We start from the raw sequence: 11,783 nt of genomic DNA, 5'->3' as shown, positions 1-11,783 counted from the left end.
GGAGTATTGTGAGATAAAACATTTGACACTGAGCCATAAAAAATTGGGGCAGATTGGTCAAAGAGGTAGGTTTTAAGGAGCATCTTGAAGGAGGAAAGCATGGTCGAGAGGTTTAGACAGGGAATTTCAGAGCTTGCTAAGCAGCTGAAGACACAGACATCTCTGGGAGCGTTGTGGGGCTGAAGGAGATTACAGAGATAGGGAGGGGCGAGGCCATGGAGGAATTTAAAATAAGGATGAAAATTTTGAAATCAAGGTGTTGCTTAAATGGGAGCCAATGTAGGTCAGCGAACACAGGGGTGATGAGTGAGCGGGACTTGGTGCAAGTTAGGACTCGGACAGCCGAGTTTTGGATTACCTCTAGTTTACATAAGGTAGAATGTGGGAGGCCAGCCAGGAGTGAGTTGGAATAGTCAAGTCTAGAGGTAACAAAGGCATGGAAGGGCTTCAGCAGCGGATGAGCTGAGGCAGGGGTGGAGACTGGCGATGTTACAAAGGTGGAAATAGGTGGTCTTAGTTTTGCTGCGGATATGTGATTGAAAGCTCATTTCAGAGTCAAATATGACCCCAAGGTTGCGAAACAGCGTAGTTCAGCCTCACAGAAGTTTGGGAGAGGGATGGAATCGGTGGCTTGGGAATGCAGTTTGAGGGAATGCAATTAAAATCATAGAATCTTACAGCAAATGAGGCCATTCAGCCCATTGTGCCTGTGTCAACTCTTTGAAAGAGCTATCTAATTAGGCCCACTCCCCCACCATTTCCCCATAACCCTGCAAATTTTTCCTTTTCAAGTATTTATCCAATTCCCGTTTGAAAGTTGCTATTGAATCTGCTCCCACTGCCCTTTTAGGCAGCACATTCCAGATCATAATGACGCGCTGCATAAAAAATTACACAATATCTTATCCCAATTCTGAGAAACAAATCGATATGGTTTGCACAATTAGTTTTTGAAGTGTCATCACTTTTTTTGTACGGAAACCTGGCAGCCTATTTGCACATAGCAAGATCCCACAAATAGCAATAAAGTGAATGACCAGATACCCTGTTTTTGGTGGTGTTGGTTCAGTGAGAAATATTGGCCAGGACACTAGAGAACTCCCTGCTCTTCAAATAGTTCCGTGGGCTCTTCAATAACCAACTGAAGAGGCAGATGCGGCATTAGTTTAAAGTCACATCCAAAATACGGCACCTCTGACAGTGTAGCACTCCCTCTGTACTGCACTGAAGCATCAGCCTAGATTGAGCTCCAGTCTTTTGGGGTGGAACGCAAAGCTATGAACCTCTGGTTCAGGGCAGAGAATGCTATCAAGTGAGCCAAGCTGACACTTAAAATAACATAGTTTGTGCACATTACTTACAAATGTGGCTAATATTAATATAAAATTATAGATTTCAATACTTTTTTAACTTGTATTATCTTAAAAAAATATATTTCCTCTAATGACGTTGCCTCGAGCTATAAGGGCCTTCTAATACTTTGCCCAACTGGTTGTCGTTCACTTGCGCTCTGGTAGTATCAGCTGGCTATTGAATTGTGTGGGACATCACAGCCATAGTCCATCCTGCTTGATGTGTATTGGCACACACACGCACACTGATTCGTGGAGGGGAAGGGGGTTCATTGGACAGTGATTGGGAGTGATACACTGGCTGAGATCAGGAATCTCTTAGGCGGTCCCTTGTATCGAGGATGACTTGCTTCCACACCAAAAAGGAATGAGTTCACAGGTGTTTCAATGAAGGACCTAATATTCCAGATCCCGAACTACATGTTGAAGGGTGGAAGATGCCTGTGCGTGGATTTTTTTAACATGTGGTGGCCGTTGCACACCAGCCACCACACGGGCTTGACAGAGCTAGGTCTTGGTCCAGTGGCAAGGATTAATCAAGACAACTGGAGACCAGCTCTGCTGCATGGACCTAGTGCGCACGTATATCGCAGTGTGGGCTGTGATCCAACCTGGGGGCAAAGCCAGTCTCGTGTGCGTCAGTCTCCCGCTGGTTGGTGCCTCGGGACTGATAGCTGGTTTCTACGGTTCAGCCTGTGCTGCCAGATATTCTGTAGTTAAAGATATGCTGTTCACCATAGTCTGCAGGTCAGTGCCCCAAGCACTGGCCGCCCCACAGCCCCATTGGTTGGAGCTCTATGTGAAGACAGCCTCTTTAGTCCGAAGTCCACTGTACCAGCCCTGACACAGAAACCTGCTTGACAAGGAATTCTCACATCAGCCCCAGGATATGGCTTCCCTCAGTGACCAGGCTGTGCTGCAGGCCATCTTCAACCCCAACACACCCTTTGATGACGATCTCGGGTTGGAAGCACAAGTAGAACTGACCGATGATGGTGAGTGTCTTGACAGTTTCAATCGGTTATTCTCATGAAAGGTGCATTATCCTCTTACAAAATCAAAAGTTTTGGCGTGCGGTTGATGGGATGAGGGCAGGATTTGGGTTTGGCTGTGACACTTGCTCTCTGGTTTGGCTGGGGCTGCTCACTTGCTGGATTCGTACAGAATGTGTACTTGAGTGGGGTAATTGAGGGCTGTCTGTGGAAACATTACCGCAGCAAGGGTCAGCCCCCGGGAACCTGTACCCCACTGAGAATCAGTGTCTGGAGATCCCATACCCCAGCGAGAGTCAGTGTCTGGAGATCCCATACCCCAGCGAGAGTCAGTGTCTGGAGAGCCCATACCCCAGCAGGAGTAGGTGTCTGCAGATCCCATACCCCAGCAGGAGTCTGTCTGCAGATCCCATATCACACTGAGAGTTGGTGTCTGTGGAACCTGTACCCCACTGAGAATCAATGTCTGCAGATCTATACCACATAGTGTCTGGAGATCCCATACCCCGGTGAGAATCAACACCTGGGAATCCTATACCCCTCCAGTCAATCCTCTAGAAACTCATACCTCAGGAAAGTCAGTGCCTGGCAGTCCTGTACCATAGGTAGATGTAGTGCCAAGGGAACCTGTACGCCAGCAAGAGTCAGTGCCCAACAACACCAACTTGTATTTATATAGCACCTTTACAGTCCCAAATGTGACCGGTATTATCAGACAAAATGTAACAACGAGCCACATGAGATATTAGGGCAGATAACCAAAAGCTTGGTCAACGAGATAGGTTTAAAGGAGCAGAGAGAGGCAGAGAGGATTAGGGAGGGAATTCCAGAGCTTGTGGCCCAGGCAGCTGAAGGTATGGCCACCAATGGTGGAGCGATTAAAATCAGGGATGCTCAGGTGGGCAGAATTGGAGGAGGGCAGAGATCTTGTGGGAGGGGGGGGGGGGGAGAGGGGAGCGGTTGTAGGGCTGGAGGAGATTACAGAGATGGGGGTGAGGCCCTGAAGGGATTTAGAAACAAGGATGTGAATTTTAAACTTGATGTGTTAAACCCATACCCCAATTAGTCAGCACCTGAGGAATCTCAACCAATCTCCTCTCTCTCTTCCCCTGCCCTCGCTTGTGATCTTGTGTGGAGGGTGACGGTCAGGGTTAAATAGCTGAGATGTAGTGATGGGGGATTGCTTGATAACCTATGTTTATGTAACCCATGTGAATTTTGTGTGTTTAGAAAGCAGCTTTGATCCAGCCCGAGTGGAACAGGCTAAAGCCTTGGAACTCCAGGGAATTTCCCTGGCGGAGTCTGGGAACATGGATGGAGCCCTGGAGATATTCAGTCAGTCCATCGCAGTCATCCCTGAGCGAGCATCTGCCTACAATAACCGAGCGCAAGCTCTGCGGCTGAAGGGGGACACGGCGGGTAAAGGCTCAGGATTAATATAAAGCGGGCAGTAACATGCAAGACAAAGAAAATTAACAAATGTTTTTGTACGACAGGCGTCTCTGGCATTGTGCAAACTGTTCCAGTGACAGTCCTGGACCTCGGCCTGTGGCTCAATCACTGAGGATAGAGGAATGGATGGGGAAATGGATGATTGAGGCAATGGAGGGGTGGGTGGAATGATGGATGGATGGGTTGGTTGATGTATGTATGGATAGATGGGTGATGGTTGAGCCAATGGATGGATAGTTAGATGGGTCATGTGTGGGATGATTAATGAATGGTGTGATGAGGGATAGAAGGGGTGATGGCTGGAGCAGTGGATGGGTAGCGTGAATAATGAGGCTGGAGCTATAGATGGACGGGGTGATGGGAGTGATGATTGATGGATCAGGCAGTGGATGGGTGGAGTGGTGGTTCCATCTGCTCGATATTTCCTCCTCAAAGTTGCAGAAATCAAAATTTGTCAAATAATCATTTGTGCATCTACCTTGCTATGATTAGTGAGTAATTACAACAATGTACAGGAACAGCACAACCACTGGAGACATCATGGACGAGACTGATTCTCTTCTCTCCTGATAATCACACTGAACCCTCTCGCAGGAATCCCGACAGTGATTGGAAGCAGGAAGCCGAGCTGATCTTCCCCCTTCCTTAGCCCAGGAATGCCTAAGGCCAGTTGTCATGTACAGACATTCTACTAGCCTTTTAAATTATCTCTTGTACCTGTCCAAGGAACAAGAGATAATTCTTTTTTCTCCAGCCTTAGAGTGGTTGCAGAAAAGACATACGAGAATGGTTTCAGGGAAGAAAACGTGGTGGGGGTCTGGAACTCACTGCCTGAAAGGGTGGTAGAGGCAGAAACCCTCACCACATTTAAAAAGTACTTGGATATGCACTTGAAGTGCCGTAACCTACAGGGCTACAGACCAAGAGCTGGAAAGTGGGATTGGGCTGGATAGTTCTTTGAAGGCCAGCACAGACGATGGGCCGAAATGGCCTCCTTCCATGCTGTATATTTCTATGATTCTAATCTATAAGAAGGACTTCAGTTACGTGGATAGACTGGAAAAGCTGGGGTTGTTCTCCTTGGAGCAGAGAAGGTTGAGAGGAGATTTGATCGAGGTGCTCAAAATCATGAGGGGTCTGGACAGAGTAGATCGAGAAACTGTTCCCATTGGTGGAAGAGTCGAGAACCAGAGGACACAGATTTAAGGCGATTGGCAGAAGATCCAAAGGCAACATGAGGAAAAGCTTTCGTACACAGCGAATGGTTGGGATCTGGAATGCACGGTCTGACAGGGTGGTGGAGGCAGACTCAATCACCGCTTTTAAAAGGGAATTGGATAAGTACCTGAAAGAAAAAAAATGCAGGGCTACGGGGAAAGTGGAAAGTTGCAGAGAGCTGGCACAGGCATTACGGGCTGAATGGCCTCCTTCTGTGCTGTAACCATTCTATGATTCAATGTCCACTCGCTTTAGGGTGAGGTCTTTGGGGCTACTGGTGACTACACAGCTTTAACTTGGCAGGTGTGAGTACTGGGGACCCTGGGGAGTGAAGTGTGGATTATGAATCTACTAAAGGAACCTGTAATGTATTTGCTTCATGGCTTCTTTGCTTAAGAATTCATAGCAACACATTGCTATTAAGATCTAGTTGGTTTATTAGCAAAGGTTTAGCAATCACACTACACATTACCAGTTCATCCACCAGGCTCACAACCACCTGCCCCATCGTGGATCTCCCCAACCCAACTGGCCGGGGTTTTATTGAGTCTTGTGAACATCACGTGACTGGCTAAGCCACTCACAATGCAACAGCTCCACAACTATTTTTTTAGTTGAAACGTAAATTAAGTGCCCCTTGATTAAAGGGGGCACTAAAACCGACAGATTAACAAATTAAACTTTAAACATTAAATGGATCAAATTAAAATTTGGTTACCGAGAGTGATGATGCACTCAAGTCCCTCCAGTGCCCACCTCTCGGAGAAGGCCGCGAGCATACCGGTGGACACCGCGTGCTCCATCTCCAGGGCTCGGATGTAGCCGTGGAAGAGAGACAGGCAGTCGGGCTGAATGACTCCTCGACCGCCCACTGCCTGGACCGGTTAATGGCCACCTTGGCAATGCCCAGGAGCAGTCCCACAAGGAAGCCTTCCGACCTGCCCGCTCCCCTCCGCACAGGGTGCCCAAAGATCAGGAGTTACATAGAAACGTAGAAAATAGGTGTAGGAGTAGGCCGTTCAGCCCTTCGAGCCTACACCGCCATTCAATGAGTTCATGGCTGAACATGCAACTTCAGTACCCCATTCCTGCTTTCTCGCCATACCCTTTGATTCCCCCTAGTAGTAAGGACTTCATCTAACTCCATTTTGAATATATTTAGTGAATTGGCCTCAACAACTTTCTGTGGTAGAGAATTCCACAGGTTCACCACTCTCTGGGTGAAGAAGTTTCTCCTCATCTCGGTCCTAAATGGCTTACCCCTTATCCTTAGACTGTGACCCCTGGTTCTGGACTTCCCCAACATTGGGAACATTCTTCCTGCATCTAACCTGTCTAAACCCGTCAGAATTTTAAATGTTTCTATGAGGTGCCCTCATTCTTCTGAACTCCAGTGAATACAAGCCCAGTTGATCCAGTCTTTCTTGATATGTCAGTCCAGGTTTGTGGGACTGAAGTGCAACCAAAATTTGAGGAGCAGCCCCTTCAAATATTGGACTTAGAGGCTGCAACCTCACACATACAACATAAACATGGAACACGGACTTCTCCAGACCGCAGAAATTGTAGATGACCTGGGAGCCCGTGAACCGACTTAAAAACTTATTGCATGGGACGGCAAGATGGTACGCCATGGCGTGTCCGGACGGTAGACGAGGATGGCAAGGTGGAGAGTGTGCAGGAGCAGCCCGTACAGGAATCCCCTCCGTGCAGAACTGAAAGGCACAGAGGGGATTTCCCCGAGGAGGCTCAACTTGTGAGGCGCCGGCTGCAATAGCTCCGCAACTCTTTCCATTGGAAACAATAAAACATTTAAATCAAGTGCCCCCTGATCTGGGGGACACTCCAAACATTTTTCCAGGCCCTTTTTTGTTTTTTTGGGTTTTTTTGTATTTTTCTGGGGCACTAAAACCATAATTTACAAGTGCCCCCTATAAAAGGGGAGGGGGACACTAAAACCGGTAATTAAAACAAATTAAACTTTGAAACATATAAAATCAAATTAAAATTTGGTTGCCGGGGGTGACGATGCACTCCAGTCCCTCCGGCGCCCACCTCTCGCGGAAGGCCGCGAGCGTACCGGTGGACACCGCGTGCTCCATCTCCAGGGCCACCCTGGACCGGATGTAGGCGCGGAAGAGAGTCAGGCTGAACGACCGCCCGCTGCCTGGACCGGCTGATGGCCCCCTTGGCCGTGCCCAGGAGCAGTCCTACGAGGAGGCCCTCGGACCTGCCCGCTCCCCTCCGCACAGGGTGCCCAAAGATCAGGAGTGTGGGACTGAAGTGCAGCCAGAAATTGAGGAGCAGCCCCTTTAAATAATGGAACAGGGGCTGCAACCTCGCACACTCGATTAAAAACGTGGAACACGGACTCTTCCAGACCGCAGAAATTGCAGGCGGCCTGGGAGCCCGTGAACCGGCTTAAAAATTTATTGCACGGGACTGCTCCGTGCACCACCCTCCAGGCCAAGTCCCCGATAAATAGTGAGAGGACTCCCGCGTAGAGTGCACTCCATCGGGGACTCCCGCCTCCTCCGGACGGCAAGATAGTGCGCCATGGCGTGTCCGGACGGCAGATGAGGATGGCAAAGTTGAGGGTGTGCAGGAGCAGCCCGTACAGGAAATCCCTCCGCGCGGAACTGAAAGGCACGGAGGGGATTTCCCCGAGGAGGCTCAAGTTGTGAGGCGCCGTCTGCAACAGCTCCACAACTCTTTTAGGAGACAAAGTAAACATTTAAATCAAGTGCCCCCCAATCTGGGGGACACTCCAAACATTTTTCAAGGCCCTTTTTTTGTTTTTTTGGGGGTTTTTTTTGTTTATTTTTGGGCGCTAAAATCATACATTTTTCAAGCAACAGCTCCACAACTCTTTTGGGAGGGGGGGGGGGAACAAAATAAACGTTAGGTCAAGTGCCCCCCCGATCTGGGGGACACTACAGACACTTAACTGCCCCTTTTTTTTCCATAAATGTTAGCAACAACAGCTCCACAAACCTGTGAGCATACTCACAGGTGCATACTTTACAGAACCGTTGGTTGAAATTGTGATTATTGATCCGTCATGGGAAGCTCGGCTGACCGATAGATAATCTTGTCCATTACAGGGGCCCTGAGTGACCTGAACATGGCGGTGGAGATGAGCGGAGGGCGGGGTCGGACAGCCAGCCTGGCTTTGGTCCAACGAGGGCTCCTCTACCGACTCAACCGACAGGACCAGGAGGCTCTGCAGGACTTCAGACAGGCGGCGGGACTGGGCAACAGGTTCGCCAGGAGCCAAGTGACCCTCATGAACCCGTACGCAGCTTTGTGCAACCGTATGCTGGCCAAGATGGTGGCTGATCTACGCAATCCGGAGCCGCCCGTGTTGCCCTCTGTGTGAAGGGCCGTGCGCCTGATGTTGTTCTTCCTCCTCTATCGTTAATACACGACTTTCTCTTTGAAATAATCTGTGTGTTTATTTTTGTGCCTTTGATCAGGCCGTGAGTTCCAGGCCCCCACCACCCTTTGGGTGAATAAGTTTCTCCTCAACTCCCCTCTAAGCCTCCTACCAATTACTTTAAATCTATGCCCCCTGGTTATTAACCCCTCTGCTAAGGGAAACAGGTTCTTCCTAACCACTCTGTCTCGGTCCCTCATAATTTTATACACCTCAATTCCCCTCAGCCTCCTCTGCTCCAAAAGAAACAACTCCAGCCTATCCAATCTTCCTCATAGCTAAAATTCTCCAGTCCAGGCAACATCCTCGTAAATCTCCTCTGCACCCTCTCTAGTGCAATCACATCTTTCCTGTGAGGCAGTCTACTGTGGACTGTCAGGGGAGCCAGATGTCGAGTTCACAGTTGATCAGTTTCAGAGGGTCTATGGGTCAGAGTGCATTTAACCTGCGAATCGGAACAGGATGGAGTATTGGTTATTTTTAAGAAAGAGAGAAGACTTGCATTTATATAGTGCCTTTCATGACCACCGGACGTCTCAACGCGCTTTACAGCCAAATATGTACTCTTGTAATGTGGGAAACGCGGCAGCCAGTTTGCACACAGCAAGCTTCCACAAACAGCAATATAATCATGACCAGATAATCTGTTTTTATGTTATGTTGAGTGAGGGATAAATATTGGCCAAGACACCAGGGATAACTCCCCTGCTCTTAAATAATGCCATGGGATCTTTTACATCCATTTTTGGCATTTCGGTTGAACATCTCATCCGAAAGACACCACCTCAGACAGTGCAGCACTCCCTGAGCACTGCACTGGGAGTGTCAGTCTAGATTTTTGTGTTCAAGTCCCTGGAGTGGGACTTGAACCCACAACCCTTCTGACTCAGAGGCGAGGGAGTACTGCCCACTGAGCCACAGCTGTCACTCAATGTTGCAAAGAGTGTTATGCAAATATGTTGGAGTACAGTGGGCTTTACTATAAATGTTACTCTGTTCATTTATTATCTGTAAAATAAATCAACCTGTTGATTTATAATGGGTCTAATTTCACTAAAGTATTAATCAGTCTGTCTTTCGTAAGATTGGAGAAGTGCTGTGTTTGTGGGTGTTTGTCGTTTCCAATTCACCATAACAAAAGGTTTCATTGTTAAGCCCGGGGTCACCCTATGGCAGGTCTAGATATTGGTCAGGAAGGGTATACTCCTGATCGTAAGGGACACGGAGTCTGCTGACAGGAGAGAACCAGTGATGCTGAAACTGAGAGAATATTGAGGGCAGACCTACAGCTCGAAACACGACTACTTCACTGTCAGAACTGTACATTAGAAGCGAGTATACTGTAAGAATATTTGAAATAGATTTTGGCTCAGTGCCAATGCAAACATCACGAGCTCAACACCCAGTGTCCCCACCTTTACCCACATCATTTTCAAGTGTCACACTGTCTCCCCAAACTAAAGCCAGGATCTCCCCCTGCCAGCACACACTGAAAGATGCTGGGAGACGAAAATATGATGTCAGTATGGATTCATCTGCAATTCGAGGAAAAAATGGGTTTGGAAAATAGAATTTAATTTTTGACATTTGTCATCCAGGCCACTAGATGGTGCCATGAAAGTGCAAGGTCACCCTCTGCTGGCAGGAGAGCAGAACTACGTCAACAATAGTGCTATTTATCAAGCGCCTTTAATTGCGCCTTTAACGCAGCAAATCATCCCAGGGCGCTTCACAAGAGTGTAGTCAGACAAAATGTGCTTCTCCACAATTTAAAATTTAGTATCCTTATTTTCAAATCCATCCACGGCCTCGCCCCTCCCTATCTCTCTAACTTCCTCCAGCCTCCAATGTCTCTGCTCTCCTCCACTTCTGGCCTCTTGAGCATCCCTGATTATAATCGCTCCACCATCGGTGGCCGTGCCTTCAGCTGCCTGGGCCCCAAGCTCTGGAACTCCCTCCCTAAACCTCTCCGCCTCTCTACCTCTCTCTCCTCCTTTAAGTTGCTCCTTAAAACCTACCTCTTTGACCAAGCTTTTGGTCATCTGCCTTAATTTCCTCTTTTGTGGTTCGGTGTCAAATTTATCTGTTTTTTCTTATAACACTATTGTGAAGCACCTTGGGATGTTTTATTACGTAAAAGGCACTATATAAATAAATATTATTATTATTATTAGATGGAACGATCCATGATGACTAATCAATTTGAAAAAAGGGTCTTTCAAACAAAAACGTTTGTGAACCAGTGCGTATATAGATGCAGGCAGCTGCTGTTGTATGGTAAAAGCAGGGCAATCCTTGACGAAATAGAACCAGAGAAATTTACAGCACGGAAGGAGGCCATTCGGCCCATCGTGTCTGTGCCGGCCGACCAAGAGCTATCCAGCCTAATCCCACCTTCCAGCTCCCAGTCCGTACCCCTGCAGGTTACGGCACTTCAAGTGTACATCCAAGTATTTCTTAACTGTGGTGAGGGTTTCTGCCTCTACCACCCTTTCAGGCAGCGAGTTCCAGACCCCCACCACCCTCTGACTGAAGGAAGTTCCCCTCAAATCCCCTTTAAACCTCCTACCAATTATTTTAAATCTATGTCCCCTGGTTGTTGACCCCTCTGCTAAGGGAAATAGGTCCTTCCTGTCCACTCTATCCCGGCCCCTCGTAATTTTATACATCTTAATAAGGTCTCCCCTCGGCCTCCTCTGTTCCAGTCCGGGGCTGTGACGGGTGGATGAAATAAGATGGGGTTGAGTTGCCCTCCTTGCCTGTATCGTGTAGAGTGCCAGGTATGGACTCGTTCAGGGCTGCGTCAAGCATCAGGATTGAAGGCGATGAGGTGAAGCAAGGCGTGGTGATTCGGGTACCCCCAAACCGTTAGAGTGGGGGGAGGGGTTCCATCGCTGGAGCTCAGGGGAGAGGGGGGTTCCCATGGAGTCTCCAGTAATTAGAGACCAAACTCCAGGACACTGCTGTGAGAAAACGCAGGAGAAGAATCACAGGGTGTTCAAATATTAAAGGAACACTTGTTTATTGGTGGCCGTGCCTTCTGTTGCCTGGGCCCCAAGCTCTGGGACTCCCTTCCTAAACCTCACCGCCTCTCTACCTCTCTTTCCTCCTTCAAGACGCTCCTTAAAACCTACCTCTTTTTTGGTCACCTGCGCTAATTTCTCCTTATGTGACTCGGTGTCAATTTTTTTTAACTCATGACACTCCTCGGGACGTTTCACTGCAATAAAGGAGCTATATAAATACAGGTTGTTGTTGTTGTTTATTAATTGTGAAAATATCGGACATGGTGGTGGGGTGGGGTGGGGGGGGCGATCTCTGACCAACAGGTAA

The 11,783-nt window shown here is 48.2% G+C and overlaps 1 protein-coding gene across 1 annotated transcript; it reads left to right on the top strand.

Annotated features, from left to right (window-relative positions):
- The first annotated feature begins 2,241 nt into the window (after positions 1 to 2,241).
- ttc36 (tetratricopeptide repeat domain 36) lies at positions 2,242 to 8,418 on the top strand. The gene is made up of 3 exons (XM_070893163.1): positions 2,242 to 2,347; positions 3,575 to 3,763; positions 8,119 to 8,418. Exons 1-3 carry the CDS (start codon positions 2,242 to 2,244, stop codon positions 8,391 to 8,393), a joined length of 570 nt encoding a protein of 189 aa, XP_070749264.1. The 3' UTR covers positions 8,394 to 8,418.
- Positions 8,419 to 11,783: the final 3,365 nt, after the last annotated feature.

The sequence above is a fragment of the Pristiophorus japonicus genome, chromosome 11, assembly GCF_044704955.1.
Source record: "Pristiophorus japonicus isolate sPriJap1 chromosome 11, sPriJap1.hap1, whole genome shotgun sequence".
NCBI classification, from domain to species: domain Eukaryota; kingdom Metazoa; phylum Chordata; class Chondrichthyes; family Pristiophoridae; genus Pristiophorus; species Pristiophorus japonicus.
Note: the sequence above shows the minus strand (reverse complement) of the source record. Positions and strands in the feature narration are given on the sequence as shown.